This window comes from Mastigoproctus giganteus, chromosome 2, assembly GCF_048544385.1.
Source record: "Mastigoproctus giganteus isolate SK-2022 chromosome 2, ASM4854438v1, whole genome shotgun sequence".
NCBI lineage: Eukaryota > Metazoa > Arthropoda > Arachnida > Uropygi > Thelyphonidae > Mastigoproctus > Mastigoproctus giganteus.
In genome coordinates this window covers 161,484,229-161,503,190 of record NC_143576.1, presented here as the reverse complement: position 1 = coordinate 161,503,190, position 18,962 = coordinate 161,484,229, and the positions used below count along the sequence as shown (strand labels likewise).

Sequence of the window (18,962 nt, the reverse complement as noted above, 5' to 3'; positions counted from 1 at the left end):
TCCAGGGCCGAATTGATCAACAAGGCTCTCATCATATACTCCCTCCTATTGTGTCTGGGCAGAATTGCAGACACTTTCAAATTCAACCCTAATTCTCGGCTTTTGTTCAGCAGTAACCTGTACTTGTTAAGTAATTCTGCCGGTCTCCTACTCTTAATATTATTAGTGCCAACGTGTACAACTATATCACCTTTTGTGCCCTTAAAAGATGATATTCGCTCTACAACGTCATTAACCTTTGCCCCTGGCAGACATACCCTGGTCCTGTTCCACCTATCTTTTTTACAAAGCATGTTCCCCGTTTCCCTGACAATAGAGTCACCAACAACTACTAGTTCCTTTGGGACCAGCGCATTCTGCCTTGGGGTTTGCCTCTGTGTCACGCGATGCCCAAGTGCAAGCTCTGGCGTTGATGTGGGCAGCTGAGAGCTTGATGGGCCCCTCAATTTAGTTTCTTCGAGGGCATCCACCCTGTCCTTCAAGCTCTCATATAGGCCCACAAGAACGCCGAGTTGTTGCCTGATATCGATACACTCCTTGCATCGCGCACACACAAAGACATCCCACATGGCAGTATCATGTCCCGTACCCGATTGCTCTGCAAACATCAAGCAAACAGTGCATTTTATAAGGCTGTGAGTCAGAGGACAACTGCCCCCCCTCAGTTCTGCTCTGAGCCACAGCACTTCCATTAGCTTGAGCCTTTTGCTTTGCTGCTCTGGTCTGAGTCATGATTCTATTAATTTATTAATTAATTATAATTAATTATGTTATGTTATTAATTATGTTAAATACAATTAATTGTATTACGTTTGTTAGATTTTTAATTAGATTACGTTTGTAATCTAAGTCGTTATATGTATTTATTTAAACGTACAATTTAACTGCTAACGAAGTTCAACTAACGCTATCGTATCACAATGGTGGGAAATTTACGAACAGTAGCGGAGTTGAAACACGTGGAAACCCTTACCGATACTTTTATGCAATTACAAGGCTGAGTAAAGAATAAATACACCAAATTAATCAGAAAATCACAAAATAATGTTATACTACTAAATTTAAATCAAAAGTTTTAGAAAAACAATAATTTCAAATCAATAAATAAGAAAAATCCACTTAGCGGCTTTGAACACGACCATCTCTAGTAGCCTCGTCAGCAGACTCTATCCAAATCTGTTGAATCTATTGTAAAGAACAAGGACCTTAGTGGAAATCATACTAATGTTCACAGGCAATTTGTTTTTCTTGTGCTGATCTTTGTACATAAGCCGCATATTTAGTAGTAAGAATTCCACCAGTTTGCACTGCCTCTCTGATCTCAATTTCTTGTTTCCTTATGTATTGTATGGTATTTTCGTTGTTACCAAACATGCAGCCTACGGCCACGTATGTGAGCCCTTCTCAACATTTATCTAGAATCTGCACTTTCTCATTCAAAGTCATCATTTTCTTGACCTTTTTAGTCTTTTATCAGTCACTAGATTCACTTCGTTTAGAATCCATGGGTATTCGTATAATCACAGTAATATTTTAAGCACAAGTAGCCTAATGCAGACACATGCAAAGGTCAAAAGCTGTCCTACTTGGATGTCGCTCACTGGGTGAATGCAGCAAGCAGCAGCCAAATTTTTAGTATGATAAATTTTGTGACTGCCAATGCAAAAACACAAATCCATGAATATGGAAACCCAACTGTATATTTTATGTTTCACTTGATTCAATTCTATCAGCATCTGCATCTGAATTGCAGAGAATTTCAGCTTGTGTAGACCCAAATTGGATAACTGTAGCCTTCTCCAATTTTAAAAGCTAATTTTGTGCTGCCATCTATTATAAACTGTGTCTACAATTACCCAGAAAAGATGGCAGCACTTATAACAAACATGTGTGTGTGCGTGCATGCATGCATAATCCTGAGGGTCCACATATTAAGATTGTACTCCAGAAAAGGTTAATGTACCTATAACCTGAGAGTTCACTGTCAGTAATTTAAATTCCAATTTAAGCAAAAATTTAGAGTGGGTTGTTTAATTTTTATTAATTTTTTTCTTTAAAGTGGATATATTTCATGTTTCTGTTAGAATATGAAGTTCTTTGAAGATACAATTAATGATCAACCTTATTTTCTGAATTTCAGTATTTTTGGTTTTGCTACAAGCTTAGTAATGCAATCAATATCAATGTAAACAAAGGCAAATTTTGTTATTTTAAATGTCATTATTTCACTAAATAAGTTTTTGAAAGGAATGACATCCACATTTTCAGAAATAGCGTTAGCTCAAATTAAAAACAATAACAAATCCTGAAACATGATTTTCTATAATCCTAATAATTCCTTAATGTCTTTTGCTCCCTCTCAGTAAAGTCTGTTAATCCTTTGCAAAATTCCTGAAGAAAACACTGCCACAAGCAACTATATGACTTGTTAGAGATACAAAGGACTGTTTGTCTGAAAGAATGAGTCTTATTCTTTCAGACAAACAGTCTCTCACATTTTTTAATACAAATTTAAAAGTTTAATAAATTTGATAAAGTGCTGATTAAATCAACAAATGTCTGCATGTGGGGATATTGAAAACAGTGCCATTCAGATGTAATGAATGCAGAATTTGGTAATTTTTGAATATGATGAGTATACAGGGTGTTTCAGTTAAACGTTTCAGAACTTCTAAGAGGGGTAGGGTACATCCTGACAACTCGAAATCATATAGCAATGTGGGGTCGGAAATGCTTTCCTGAAGCGGTGTTGTACACAGAAGCACCATAAAGAAAAGAGACCGTAAGTGAGAAATCGTTTTAATAATACATGAAAAGAAGCAAAAGGTACATGGATTAAAGTAAGTGTTTGAAGTTTCTTCCACGGGCTACAATGCACGCCTCACATCTCCGACGCATGGACATCCGAACATTCTGGAATACTCCAGGCGAATTTCGAATTTCTTCGGCAGCTACTGCGATTCTTGCAACCAGCTCCTCAGCATTGTCAACAGGGGTGTCATAAACTATCGATTTCATATGACCCCAGAAATAAAAATCAAGACATGATAGGTCGGGTGACCGAGCAGGTCAACGCATGGGACCACCACGTCCGATCCACTGTTGACCAAATGTGACATACAGGTAGTTACGAACATCGGGCAGGGGCTCCATCGTGTTGGAACCACATTGTGTGTTGCGTCGATGCAGAAATCTGTTCATCTCTCAAAAGTTGTGGCAATACTTGCTGCAGAAAGATCAAGTAGATAGGTCCGGTTAGACGACACGGTAACAGGTAAGGTCCGATGAGGTGATCTCCCATAATACCGGCCCATACATTGACCGAAAATCGAATCTGTGCTGCACGACGTCGTATTGCATGCGGGTTGTCGACCGCCCAGATATGGTCGTTATGCGCGTTGAAAATTCCTTCCCTTGTGAAGGATGCCTCATCGGAAAACAACACTTCAGCAGGAAAAAGGGGATTTGTAGCACATTTTCGAAGGTACCACTGTGCGAAAGCAAAACGAGGTGCATAATCCTCCGGTTGCTGTGTCTGGACACGCTGCCTGGAGTATTCCAGAATGTTCGGATGTCCATGCGTCGGAGATGTGAGGCGTGCATTGTAGCCCGTGGAAGAAACTTCGAACACTTACTTTAATCCATGTACCTTTTGCTTCTTTTCATGTATTATTAAAACGATTTCTCACTTACGGTCTCTTTTCTTTATGGTGCTTCTGTGTACAACACCGCTTCAGGAAAGCATTTCCGAACCCACATTGCTATATGATTTCGAGTTGTCAGGATGTACCCTACCCCTCTTAGAAGTTCTGAAACGTTTAACTGAAACACCCTGTAGTTTTTACAGAAAATTCAGGCATGACAGAAAGGAAAGATCATTATTCCTCTAATCAGAAGCACAATCACATGCATATGCAGATTCAAGAAGAGTGGGGAACTTCAAAATAACACTGACTCAGTCTGGTGTGATATAAAGAACGGGGTGAGAAAACTGAGATATGTGCAACTGGGAGCGAACAAACAAATCAGAAAACCTTATTATTAGAGACATCCCCCCTTCTTTTTCTCTCCCTCCCCTCAGGAGCAGTTTGTTATTGGACCATTTAGGCTACTGCTTTCTACATCAGCTTGTTAGGGATGCCAGCAGAGAGAGAGAGAGATCAGTATTCTGGACTTGGTCATTAAAAATCTTCAAGTTAAGGAGCCAGTAGATAGTAATGGCCATGTCATTTTCGTGTGGAGATATAATTAAAATAAATAAAAATCACCTTGAGAGTAAAATCAGTATGTACAATTCAAGTTAAAATTAATAGCTCAAATTGTAAATACTTGATTTTATTGTTAGCACGTGATTATATTTATTGTCAGGGCCGTGCAAATGGGGATGCATGGGATTTGCTGCACAACCGAGGGAGTCATCAAAGTCTTAGCATAAAATAAACAAGTCCCCTCGACTCCTTTTGCATCCAGGCCTCCAAGTACCTTTGCACAGCCGTTTGTTATTACTATTATTTTTATTGTACGTAATCAAAGTATTTGGTTAGTGCCTTATAGAACATAACGTGCATCATATCCCTGAACTCAGTGGGCATTTTCATTACTATAAATTACAGTTAAGTGTAAGAGGAAGGGGTTTCATTTTCTTAAAAGTGATTATATTGGCCTTGCACATCATTTGAGTTCAATTCAGTGGGAGCAACTAAAATTCCTGAAGGATATGCTTGTGCCAAATGGGATGCGTTTAAAAAAGTAATTCTAGATTCTACACAATTCAAAGAAATGTTGCCCATAAGGTGGAAACCGAAATGAATGACTGAAGAATCAATTAAATTAGTATCACAAAAGAAGGTTATTTGGGATATGTACAGATTATCAAGACATCCTGTATATATGCAGTGGTGAGCTGTGAATATTTTAACAATGGGCTCGCAGTTTTGCCGAATTTTTGAAGTGAAACATCCCCAAGGATGTTTCACATCTGCGGCAGGCTTCCGCCAGGGGTGCTTCCCACGTTCACATTACTAGTCTGCACAGAGTACTCACTAGTAGTGTGATTAGAGTGTGTGATGCATTTTTCGTGACCGGTATTATATCTCGAATCAACCTGGTCATCGTGCCCCCCATCTTTACAATAATACCTGGATATGATAGTATCTCGAGTTCTAATGTTTTAGAATTTTTGAATAGTATGACGTCAGAGTCATACTTCCTGAAGTAAGTATAATTGCAACAATACAGGTATTTGTCATATGACTGCAACAATACAAATATATATCAAGAATTTATTTTTTCGTTTCGCATTTTCGTAACATTCCACTGTTAGGTGCCCTGAACAGCTGCGTATGTCGTTTCAACTACAAGCTCGGTATTTTGATTGATGCTGTTTTCTAGACATTTAGATACGTTGCAATTGCAAGTATACATCTCTTACTTTAGTTATGATAAATCCATTGTACTTGTCTTCCAAAAATTATGAAAATTTGCAAATGTTCAATAAAATATTTACAATACAAAAGTCCTTTTATTTTGTAATCAATGTACAAATCAAAATACCTAAAAGAAACGTGAAGTATTCACATAAAACCGTCTACCACGCGTGCTTGGCACATGCGCCACTTTTTTTATTCGTCCCTCTTTTGTTAACAACTAGGGAAATATAATGGATACATTTTTTCATGATAAAATTTTAATATTGCGAATAAAAAATAGCACGAAATATTTCCCATATCACAAATAACAAAAACTATCACAAAACGTTCTACAATATAAAAACAAACTCTTCTAGAAAAGGTACACAAAAATCACAGATTACATGAAAAAAATTATTATACAAATATTCAAGAAAAATTTATTCTTAAAATTGCCATGTACAGTTTACTTCTTAATTAATATTTGTGGTCAATCTTCTGCTTTGCTCAATAGCTGAGCGATGATTTGACGTAACGATCCAGATCAAATTGAAGCAATGGTTTTCTATTTAGATGTAATGTCTTCATAATCTGCAATGTGTTCAATCGTCACAATATTATTCATTACGCTGAACGCTCGCTCAGTTTCAGCAATGCTAATCGCAGTGGTTTCAAAGATATTTCTGGCTTTCTTAATTTAAGAGGGAATTTCACTCAATTTTAAAGATAAACTGTTCGACAAAATCTCTAAAATCATTAATTTTTATTTCATATTTTATTAGAAAACTTAAATTTCTTATTCGTTTTTCACCATCTTGCCACAGAGATGAAAGTTCTTTCATATTCCACAATTCCAGGTAGCACATGTTTAAAATTTATTTCAATTCCTCGTCATCAATAGTATCATTATTTTCTTTATTTAATTTAAAATTACTTTTTCATTAATAGCTTATCCTTAATAACGTGTCATAAGGTAATTTTTTCAATGTGTTCTTACTTTCGATTCCTTCAAATTCTTTCCACTTCAACATACTCTCAATTTTAGCTTCAAAATTTTTCCAATTAGTGATAGCATTGATAGTTGGAATAATTAATTTATCTGCTTTTGCTATAGTGATGCTGCGACTTTGTAAAGCTTTTGAAAGGTAAGAGAGCTCCTGCAGGATGTCGATCATTAGTGCTAAGTCATTAATAACTTCCAGATTGAAAAGTCGGTTTAATAATGCAGAAAATTTTACTTTCTGATTCAAAATGTTTGCACAAAGTGGGATAATCCCTCCAACCCTCAATTGCTGTCCGCAAGCTTACAAGCTGCCCGTCATGGCCCGAACACACAACCGATCTTTATACAATAGTTTCCACATCAAGTACTTCAGCAATAATCCTTAATTCGCGCTGGTTTTTTGGAGATTGGTGATATAATGTAGTCTTTTTTTTTTAATTATTGCCTATATACCATTATATTTTGGAACATTTTCTTCACAGTGAAAACCTCAATGCAGTTTCCAAATCTGCCAACATTTCATCTTCCGAAAGTTTACCTCAAAGTTGCCTCATTCCTCCCCTAGACGTTGCTACTGTCACTAGTTCTTTGAATGCTGTGCAAAATATCAGAATCACTCAGATATTCAGCTACTGTGACCATGTAAACATAGACAGGAAAAATTTATTGAAACGCATGGATCACTCACTTCTCTGAAAAACATATGACTTCTTGTCAGAGTAAAGGGGAAACCACAACGCAGGTTGACCAGTGGCTATTATCCGTGTCAGGAATGTAGTTAGGTTTGGTTTGGTTTGGTTTGGGGTTTATTGGCGCATCAGCAACTGAGGCTATAATGCGCCAAGGAATGTAGTTAGGAAGGACGTTACGTGGTGTTTCCAATGGGTTATAATTAATTAAATGATATCACCCTTATACCATGTGAAATAAAATAATATATAGTTTATTAGGCTGAATGCCTACATAGCTATAATTACGTGATGTTTCGAGTGTCTTACCGGCATCCATCATCAGAAAAGGCTGCTGACAGCCTTGTCTGATGATGGATGCCGGTAAGACACTCGAAACATCACGTAATTATAGCTATGTAGGCATTCAGCCTAATAAACTATATATTATTTTATTTCGCTTAGTATAATAGTGGTATCATTTAATTAATTATAACATGTCAGGAATATTCTTAATCCTTTCCATATCCTGACTGGATATGGAAAGCATATTAACTAGTGTGACTTCTCGGAATGTGGCTCCACTTACGTTTTACGAACACCAGTAACGTTGTGGAATGGTAATCCCTTTCATCCTTAATTTGCACTTTCTAATTGCCTAAAGGCCAGAGGTGAGAACAATGCATACAAAGTTCTCTCGTAATCTGTCATTTTATGGAAATTATTTTAAATGTTTCCATAGAAATAAAGAGGAATTCAAAAAAATTCGTTATGAAGAAGTTCGTTAAACAGAGGTCTGTAATTAACTCAAAAATGAAGCAATTTTAAAATACATAACTGGTCAATTGTGCGATTAAAATGCTGGCAATGGGGGCCCTGCTCGCCCCACCGTAGTTCCCACTTTGGATACGCGATAATTAAATTCAGGATTTCACTTGTAAAATAAATAATCGTTTCAACAATGGGCTCTCGTGAGCCCACTGTAGTTCACCACTGTATATATATGTCAATGAATGCTGATATAGTAAGGCGCCTCCGTAGCCAGGTGGGCAGGAGCAGCAGTGCGTAGCACACGCTTCTTGATTAGACTGGGGTTCGAGCCCGTGCCACCAAATACGGAGGCTGCGGAAAGGTCAGGGAATGACCACCGTATATCCCCGGAGCAATATGGCGTAGTTGCTAATGCTCCTAAAAAACCAAAAAATAACAAATAAATAACTGATATAGTAAGATAACAGGAACATGCCATACTGATATACTGGAAGCAGAATATCAGCATGGCACCACGTTTCTGAATAGGTACAAGAATATTTGCTGATGCTTTTGTGGTATTGATAATTGTTTTAGGAAACTACTGAACTAGGGTGAGGGGATGTAGGGACAAAAAATTTATTGTGGCTAAAATCTTAGGTAGATTAATGCTTGCACTATGTTGAACCATCCTGTTTAGACTTGAAGTAATTTGCAGAGTAGGAGAAGAATTGGACCTGCTAGTGTACTTAAAACACTGACTTGAAAAACTGAAACTGTAAGAATATAGAACCACTGGGAAATAATAGAACACAACCATTCAGTTGTACCGCGAGTGCTAGAACCACTCAAATATGCAACAGTGAAATTTGTGGGGAGGGCACTGCCATAAGAAACTACATAGGATATGTTATATGAAAAGACAAGACTAGGGTGCAGTTAAAATCCCAGTACCAGATCAAATCACTTTATGATGGACTCTCCATAATAAAATGCTGCTCACTATAAGATATGTAGTAAGCGCTGGTCATTGTGATTATGTTTGCGAATTGAATTTCAATTCTATTAAATGATGATTCTAATTAAGCAAAAATAGGAGTATTATCCACAGGCTATAAAAGTAAAAATATAAAGCACAAATTTACACTTTATTATTACCTCACCCTGATTTTCATGTATCGTTAACAAAAATGATACATGAAAATCTGAAGAATATTTTCCACAGGTTAGCAAAATAAAAATAAATTTATGCTAACTAATTGATATGTCTGTTTACTGACTTTATTATTATTATTTATTTATTTATTTATTTATTTTTTGGTTGTAAAATTTTAAACAGTAAAAAAGATAAGTAATCAGTAACAAAGAACATACAGATAAGTTTATGAAGCTTAAAAAAATAGGAACAAAGAGAAGATTGAGAAATCTTCTCTTCATTCCTATTTGTTTGTTTATGATTTTTATATGATAAAATTTGTTTATGATTTTTATATGATTAAATATTTCATTGTAAAAAATAGGAACGAAAAGAAGATTCTGGAAATTTATGTTTTTTATATGATTGAAAATTTCAGGGAAACACATTTCACCATAATAATGTAAAAACCCTCGGAATTCCAGCTGTTGGTGTTATCACAAATGCAATAAGATCGAGTTTACTACCCATTTATAATAATAGTTTGCACTAACAGAAAAGCCCAATAAACTGGAAACTGCAAATTGTTTTTGTTTTATGGTAGTGACTTCCAGAAATGTGCTTTAGAAAAATATTACAAAGGCGTTCAGAGTTGATTTTTATAATCGAACATATGATATCGATGAAAGTGTAGTGCATTTTAATGATTTGAATTGGTTTTTTGAAATTTTATTATCAGCCAATTCTATAAATTGGCTGATTCTACTAACCATTGATCATGTTAACCAGTCCCTACTTATTTCACTTTACGATAGACTTACGATATTGTCTCTGACTGGACCACGTGGTCCTTCCTATCAGCCAATAGCAGTGTTTGTAAACGTGTTGGCTGTGTGTTTTGTTTTTGCATCCTTTAGTTGAAGTGATTTTTTGTGTTGACATAAATTTACTAAATATGGTATTCAGTATTCTATATAAAACTAATGCAATTTCCATTATAAAAAATTGCCTTTTAGAGAGATAGAGAGCTTAGTTATATAGCAAACATTTCAACTTCCAAGGTCTTGGAACGAATTACCAAAAAAACGTGTCATTGGGTTCACATTATGATATGATCTGGAACGAATTAATATCATAAAGTGGGTGTCCACTGTACTGTTAAATCAACTAATGCCAGTATAATATGAATATGAGAAATATGGTGTCATTCTGATATACTGAGGGAAATTTTTGAAGGTGGTAAATACAGTTTTCACAGAAAAGATAGGCATAACGGGGGGGGAGGGATAATGCTTTTAATTGTGAAGCACATCATTTTAAGAAGACTATTCGGTATCCAGAACTGTCAAGATAAAGTTCGTACAAAAGTACTTTTAGCAGTGGAGATAGCCATCATTTCCACTCAACCACTGATGGTTTAGTATACAGTATTATTCAAAGAATTAAGAAATTTTTTGCTACTGATTCTTGTTTTATTTTTATTTTTTTATTTTGCTTTAATAGAAATATAATTTGTGAAAGTTGTTAAAAGCTTTACATTTTCTGTTATTTTAATTTTATTTATTTATTATTATTATTATTATTAGTATTTATTTTATTTTATTTTTATTATTTTTATTTTTTTCATAGATGAAATTGTTGCTTTGAAGAGACTAAAAATGGAAAAAGAGAAAGAGGGTTTCCCCATTACTTCTTTGAGAGAGATCAACACACTTCTGAAGTCTCAACATCCAAACATTGTCACTGTTAGGGTAAGAGAACTGGTTGTTTTGAAGCTTTTATTATTAGATAATATGAAATCAGAAAGTTTGTGTATAATAATTATCAGTGGATACTGCCCTTCTTGAATTAATATTATTAGCTGAGTACCCTGGAGTGCAGTGCTGTGCTGGGTCAACTCTGTTTTCTGTATTTATTAATGATATTGATGAAGACATTGGGCTTAATGTGTAAGTTTGCAGATGTGATATGATTAATCATGGTAATCAAGGTATGCTACTGCAACAATACCCAAAAAAAAAAAAAAAAAATTAGGCAAATGGGCTGAGAAGTGGCAGGTGAAGGAATATTGACAAATGCAAGGTATTCCATATTAGTAGATACCTCACTCAAGTTAGGGAAGAATGAAAAAGACCTGTGGGTAATTGTGCAGTCAGATATGAAGTTCTTTGAGCAGTATGGACAGGCTGCCAGACCAGCACATGTACAGGAATTTTTCCAGCATAGATAATTAGATAATTAACTCATTGTATAAGGCAGTGGTTAGGGAATAATCTTAAGTAATGCATGCAGTTCTGGAAGCCTCATTTTAAACTTGCTAACCAAACTTGACTGCCTCAAAGGGTGTCATAAAATTTGAGAAGAGTCCTGAGGGGACCCATGGCCAAAAAAAAAAAAAAAAAAAAAAAAAAAGGTTGAAAATGGCTGCCTTAAATACCTCAATCAGAACTACTTGCAGGTGCCTGGGTACTAGGAAAGGCTTCAATTCTGCAAATTGCAGCATCTGAAACCCAGGCACCTGCAAGTAGTTCTGATTGAGGTATTTAAGGCAGCCATTTTCAACCTTTTTTTTTTTTGGCCATGGGTTCCCTCAGGGCTCTTCTCAAATTTTTGACACCTTTTGAGGCAGTCAAGTTTGGTCAGTAAGTTTTTTCTGTACTTCTCTCCTACTGATTACAGTACATTCCAGTTGTTCAAAAAAAGCTTATTGATGTAATTACTTCTTGAAAGTATTAAGGTTTTAGTCAAAACAAGTTCTGCATCAATATCAAGGAAATTCTGTTCAAGACTATTGAAAAGTTAACTAATAAGAAGCAAGAAGTCATTCATATTACCTGTGAATATTGGATTTTTACGGAAAATTTAATGGATATATGCACTGTGGCTTTTAAGTGATACCAGAACACAGACAAATAGGAAAACATTTTTATTGAACATGTAGAAAAGAAGAAAATATTAACATACATATTACAAAAAATTAAAGATTTTAATTAAATGAAAATTTTAATGAGATCCTTGAGTTTTGTTTGATGTTCCTGTTCAGGTTTTTTGACATCCAGCTCCAAATTGGATAGTGATAGTCAAAGGACATGTCTTTTTGTGATATCAAGTCTGTTCCTGGATTTTGTCAAGGAAACTTGCTGAATCTGCATTCAACCAAATATGAACTTACGGCATGCAATTATATCACTCTGGAGATCAATTAAACTCTCTTGAATGTCTGCCTCAACATCTGTGGGTTGTTCCTCAAATGGATCTAAAATCCAATACAGGATATTTTGGTTTAACAGGTCATTAAATCTTTTCTGCAGATCTGTGTGTATTTGCTTTAGATGTTTCACATAAACAGTAGTGCCTCTGTGATCATGCTCAGGTTTGGAAATTGTAAAATTTCCCGATGTCTGATATTGTTCCAATAGATTTCAGGCTTTTTAAGGAAAGAAATGATTCCTTCCTTACTATCTATGAGGTTACTGTGTTTACCCTGTAAGGGCTTGTTTAATAAATTAAGTTTGTCAAATATATCTGCCAAATAAAAAGCAGCAATGAATTTTTCTCTATTCTTGTTACGAGAAAGAAAGGAAATGATGGTGTCCCAAAGTGCAACAAAACGACGAAGACAATTTCCTTTGGACAGCCACCTCACCTCGGTATGCTGCAGCAGCGTCTGGAAATCTTCATCATTTTCTTTACACTGCTGCCGGAAAAGACCGTCTTGGAGGGCATGTGATATGGTTTACAGTCTTTATGACAATTGAAAGCGAAACATTTAAACATCCTAAGTTTTTAGCTACTAGGTGCTCCCTATGAATGACGCAGTGAATAGTAAAGACTGAAGGTATAACATTTTTTAGGTGTGTGATGAACCCTCTTTATCTACCAACCATAGAAGCAGCACCATCAGTTGCAGAAGCAACTGTGTTCTCGAATGGAATACTGTTCTTGTTTATGTAACTCTTAACTTCTTCGAAAATAGTCAGTCCCTTAGTATCTGTTTTAATCATTCTGGCAAACAACATCTCTTCTATCAGCTCATTTCCATTCCAGAATCTGGCATAAGCCATGAGAAGAGTGTCGTTATTTTGTAAAGTGTATTCGCCTAATTGTAAAGAGAATTTCTTGGATTTGTAATGAAATGACTAATCTTTTTTGAATGCCCTGTGCCATTTCATTGATTCTTCTGGAAACAGTGGAATTACTCAAAGGAATTGCCTGAATAGCTTCTTTGGCATTTACGTTCATGATGTCAGATATTATTATAGAAGGCAAAATAAGTGACTCAGTGATGTTATGAGCATTTCCACTTTTAGCAGTCAATTTACTAATCTTGTCTTGTAGGATGCAAGAAGACCTTTTTCTAATTTCTGTGACGTTTGGGTAACCATCTGTTTGAGCGTTGGCCTTCTCTTGAAATTATCTCTAAGGTTTTTGAAGTAATCCAAGGGTTTATCTTTCTTCCCTTTATATAAAGTCTTTAAATGTTGTTTTAACTTGCTTAGCCTCATGCTTTCATTTGAAAGTGTATTCATACAAATCAAACACATGGGCAGAGAAAGGTTTTGCGGAGATATAATGAAACCATACGCTAAGTATTCCACCGAATACTGCTGACACTTCTTTTTTGCCAAGGAACTCATTGGTAAAATTATTGCCGAAAGTAATAAAAATTAACTATTACAGAAGGAAAACACTTCTTACAATGGTTAGTTCAAAAGTCGGCTTAGATTTTATGGAAAATAATGAACAATACATCCTTCAATAAAAGCTAGCAGAAGGAGACATACATTCACTATCCATCACGAAAACTGAAAGCAGAATGAGATATGGATCTCAACACTTTTCGGCCTGCACGTTATTTCCTGGAATTAAAGGTGACAGAACAAAAGAGGTAAACTATGTGGAAGGGAAATTTCAAGAAAAGTACCATATCTTGAAATACGACAATACAACAAAAGAACAAGTTGCAAGTCAGAGCAGTTGCGAGCATGTCAGCTGTCATTGCTCGCGCTGTCATCTGATGCATGATTGCAGATACGTGGAACAGGGAAAAGGACGGTGATGACAGTTGTCCAGTATATGTCTTCTGCCCTTCCAAGTGTCACAGTCATCAACAACCGTCCCCTTCCGGTATACTCACCCAATTTAGAATGGCTCCAGCCCTCATGGTGTCCCGCATGTGTTAAGAATTTAGAATTTGTATTCATGCTAATTAATGTGTAAATTTTTGAGACAATCTCGTGCACCATTTGTTTCTTAATGTCTATCCTCCTGCCCCTACCTAAAATTGGGCGAAGGAAAAAATTATTCTAGCAGCAAAGACGTTTTCCTCCCTCTAAAAATGTTTAATCCATTCAGTTTCTATGCCCCCTATAAACCTTGCCCCCATTACGGTTTTCAGTCTGTGGCCCCCATTGAGAATGGCTGGTTTAAGGCTTTAAATGGAATCCTTCCTCTTGCTCAGACTAACACACAAAGGGATATCAATTCAAATTGAAGAAAGATTGTTGCAACATGTGTAGAAGTTTGCCTTCATCTAGTGGCAGTGGTTGTTTGATTGCCGGAACAAACTCTCATTTGGTGTTGTAGTGGTGGATAGTTTGAATAAATTCAGGAAAGTAGACAAACTGTTAGAGTGGATAGACAGGTGATATGGGAAGCTTATTACTACGATTACTTCCCTGAATGCTTGCCATTTAGAATTTGTATTTGATAACATCATCAGTTGGTCCTATTGGAAAGAATATAAAAACTGTTTGAGACCATTGTAGTCACTTTTAAAAGAAGAATCGCTTTTTTGTTTCTTTTCTGTTTTTTAACTTTGACAGTAGTTATATTTTTAAGTAAATTTTGTAATGTATTAATTCCTTTATCTGGAGGTTCTTCTCAGTAAACTCTCGTGCACTGCTAATAATGAGAAAAATGGTACTGCTACTGTGTAAGTGACCAACCCACACTTCAAGCCAACGTTTGAAAAGTTAAAATTCCCTATTATATAACATTGATTTGCTGGCTGACATTGTCTCTATAGTTGTTCATTATACTCCTACTCTCATTTTTGTTATGCCATTGCTTATGGTGCCACTTCATCTGGGTGCACTGCTTCTTAATGTAATGCATAGCTCCCCCCCCTCCTGTCCTGTCTGCCCTTTCTGTGCATTTTGAATATCACCATATTCAATTTTTGCATCCCTTATATCTGATTGGAATGTGTATCTGATATCCGTACAATGTCTGCCTTTGATGACTTAGCCAGTATTTCAGATTCAACAAATTTGTTTACTATACCTCTAGCATTAGTGTACAAGCAAGTATATATATGTGTGTATTTGTGTTTGCTCTAGTAACCCTAACACAGCTCATTATTTACTAGTCCCGTGAGGACTGCCAGCTGTCATTGTAATCCTGACAGCTTGTTTTTCAGGTTGTTGCATGCTCATTAAAAGCAGCACAGGAATCAATTTCACCTCTGCTTGTAGTTACTGTTAATTTATTAGTCTGTGTTCCCCCACAAGCTAGCAATTTTCCAACCCACTGACAACTGCCTTAATACCTTGAGCAAACAACCTTTCAGTGTCGAAATAGTTGATCAAATTCACTGTGCAGTGAAAAATAATCAATTCTGTTGGGACTAATATACTTATGATCTCTTATCTGTAACATTCACTTTTTATGAGTAAGACATTATATGGATATTTCAGGTTAATAGTATTTAAAGAAAATGTTCATAATAAAATAATATTTACTGATTAATCATCTGATCCCAATAGTTTGTAATGCACAGTAGTAACATAAGTCAATGTATAGAGTCTTAGGTGTTGCATTGTTGGTTTGGCTGGTATGTCCCATTTTATATTTTTTACAATCTTCTCACTGCCCTATCACTTTGTGTGGGAATACAGCAGATAAGAATAGTTGAATGGTCAATGTTTTACTTTTTATTTTCTGCTTTTGTAGATAAAAGTATCTGGAACAGCTATAAACCAATAAATTTATTTTAAAACTGAGACTGATGATACCGTAATTAGATTGTGGTTTATTCGCTGGTTAAAGTAGGATGAATAACAAATTCTTGCATTTATGATGTTGAAGTTGGGGATGATGGAAAAGCTAGCTGGGACCACCTGGTTTAATAAATAAAATAAAAAAAAATAATAATAATAATAATAAAAAAAACTGAATGATAATAAACTAAATTCACTACAAGTATAATGTAGTTAAATGAAACTTGTAGTGTAACAATGAAAATCTCAAAACTGGCAGTAGCCCGGTCCCAGTATTTTGTGTTGTCTGTTGTACAAAAATACTATAATTTCATTTTGAGTTCTTAATGAATTCTGGCCATAGGCCATCATAAGAAGGAAAAAATCCCCCCCCCCCATATATATTTATTTTGGTTCATTTACTGCTCTCAAAATAGTTTTTTTTCTCAGTGTAAAACTTATAAATTCAGAAATTTACATTCAGGGCTCTTTATAAATTTTAATGTTTTAGAAAAGCACTTTTTCCAGTATTTTATTCTTATTTTATGTTAAGGTTAAGAATTTTTCTTTCAAATTCCAACTTGTCAAAGTTACTTTAATTCTAGGAAATAGTTGTTGGAAGTAATATGGACAAAATATATATAGTTATGGATTATGTGGAGCATGACTTAAAGAGCCTAATGGAGACTATGAAACAACCTTTTTTAGTTGGTAAGTAATTTGCATTCTATCAGTTCATCCCACAAATACTGTTTTTTTTTTTTTTTTTTTTGCATTGCCCTTTTTTGCCCTCTTGTTTTTCTCTGCTGTACACATAGTATTTCTTTGTTAATTTGTGCAGACAGTAGTCATCAGTCTGTATATCGATTTTAATGAATTTGTAATGCTCTTTGTTTTTTTTTTTTTTTTTTTCTTTTTTACAGATGTTAAAAACAAGATGAACTTATCAGAACGTTTTAGACATATAATGATTTATGAATGTAAGTAAAGCAGTACTGCAACTTCAGTTATGAAAAACAAGATGACTATGATATGTAAAAAAAAGCTTGAAATGCAAGGGAATGCTGCCAATAATGGTTCTGAAAGTGCTGAAATCAATAGTGATCCTTTGTTTCTAGTGAAAATAGGAGGAATTTTATCCATAGGTTATAAAAGTAAAGATATATTAAGTACAAATTTACCCTTTATTACCTTACCAATTAAAAAATTAAATGATACGTGAAATTCGGAAGAATATACGTGATAATTGGAATAATTAATACGTACTGTAATATGTACATACTAACTAAACTAGTTGACATTTCTGTTCAATGTCATTTGTGGGTGGGGGTTAATATTTAAAACAGTAAAAAGATAAGCAATCAATAACAAAGAACACCGCACACACACAAATTGCAAGTAACACGATACGCGCAAGTGAGAACGGAGTAACAAATTATGAAGCTTTAAAAATAGGAATGAAGAGAAGAGCCTGAAAATTATTTTTTTTTATATGATTGAAGATTCCATAGAAGTGTAAACATATTTCACCCTAATAACCCACAGAATTCCAGCTGTCGGTATTATCGCAAATTCAATAAGATCGAGTTTACTATCAGTTTATGATAGATTTCACTAACACAAAAGCCCAATAAACAGGTGACTGCTAATTGTTTTTATTGTTTTATGGTTGTGACCTCCAGAAATTCGACCAAACTACGTGGTACGGTTGGGGACAATCGTAGGGTAATCTTCAGTGCTGCGGTCTTCTGCCCTGATTAAATGGCATTTTGTCCCAATTAAGTGAAGTAAATCCTGGCTATTTTCTCGATTGGGTTCTGTTTTTTAAGATTTACCCCAAATTTTCAGCACTCACCTCTTATTAAGCTAAGCTATACGTACGAGAAGAAAATTAAGCTAAGCTATACATACGATCTAGTTATTACATTACAGCACATAAGGACTCCTTAAAATATCAAGAGTCGATTTACCCCAAATAAACGGCTGCCCCGATTAACCAGTGGCCCAAATAACCGGAATCCACTGTTATCATTTTATTCACTTTCATCAATCACGCAATATGAATTCCAGAAACTTTTGGCATTTTTAAGCCCAAATTGGAGAACAGCATCCAACAGGCACATTTCCCCCATCATTTTTCAAAGCTATCTTCATTGCCATTTTGTCAGTGCGCTACCTCTTATAAACTCTCTCTCTCTCTCTCTCTCTCTCTCTCTCTCTCTCTCTCTCTCTCTCTTCTCTCTCTATCTCTCTCTCTCTCTCTCTCTCTTACTTATTGCTTGGTAACACAGATGAGAGATGACAGTACCTATTGGAAGATTTCAAGATGATTTGTAGTTAAATTGACACATTATTTGAAGCATAATTGAAATGATGACAGGTTATAAGCTGGGTAGTCCACAAACCCAAAAGAAGTTAAACATATGTAAAATTTCTGGCTTTCTACAAAATATTATATCTGCTATTTCTGAATGTGTGGTTTTTTAAAATTTTAAATGGTACTGTATTTTCCTTATAAAGAAAATACACTTTCAGAATGACAATCTCTATATAGATATATTTCTTTTTAAGTATGTATTTTGTCATTTTATTTACTTGTTATTGATTTTAAAGTCCTTTATAATATTTAACACTTTTTTTTAAAAGTATATAAAAAAAACAATTTTTTTGTTTGTTGGCTCTGGGGAGTTTTCGAGTAGATCTGTGTACCGAAGATACTTCAAACGTGTATCCATTAATGTATGAATTATCTTAAAATTCTCCTAGAGTGCTACTATCTCTTAACTCTGTTTCCTTTCCAACCAATTGTAAACACAGTATGCTATGATATAGTTACAAAGGAACTGGATGCAAAAAATAATTTTGATATCATATACTTGGATTTCAGGAAAGCTTTTGACACTGTTGCACATGAAAAGTTTCTAGCCTCTCATAGGAATACTGCAGGGTTATGAAAACCCATTCCATTTTTCCTAAAGGCAGTTTTCTTAACTTTTCCTTAAGCTTTATGTGTACCAC

General features: G+C 35.1%; 1 protein-coding gene across 1 annotated transcript in view; it reads left to right on the top strand.

Annotated features, from left to right (window-relative positions):
- The window catches only part of Pitslre (cyclin dependent kinase 11B pitslre), a 233,911-nt gene that overhangs the window by 102,139 nt on the left and 112,810 nt on the right, over nucleotides 1-18,962 (top strand). The window contains exons 10-11 of the mRNA XM_090389610.1: nucleotides 10,594-10,715; nucleotides 16,550-16,655. Coding sequence (XP_090245736.1) covers nucleotides 10,594-10,715; nucleotides 16,550-16,655 — 228 coding nt within the window. The remainder of the gene's footprint in view (nucleotides 1-10,593; nucleotides 10,716-16,549; nucleotides 16,656-18,962) is intronic.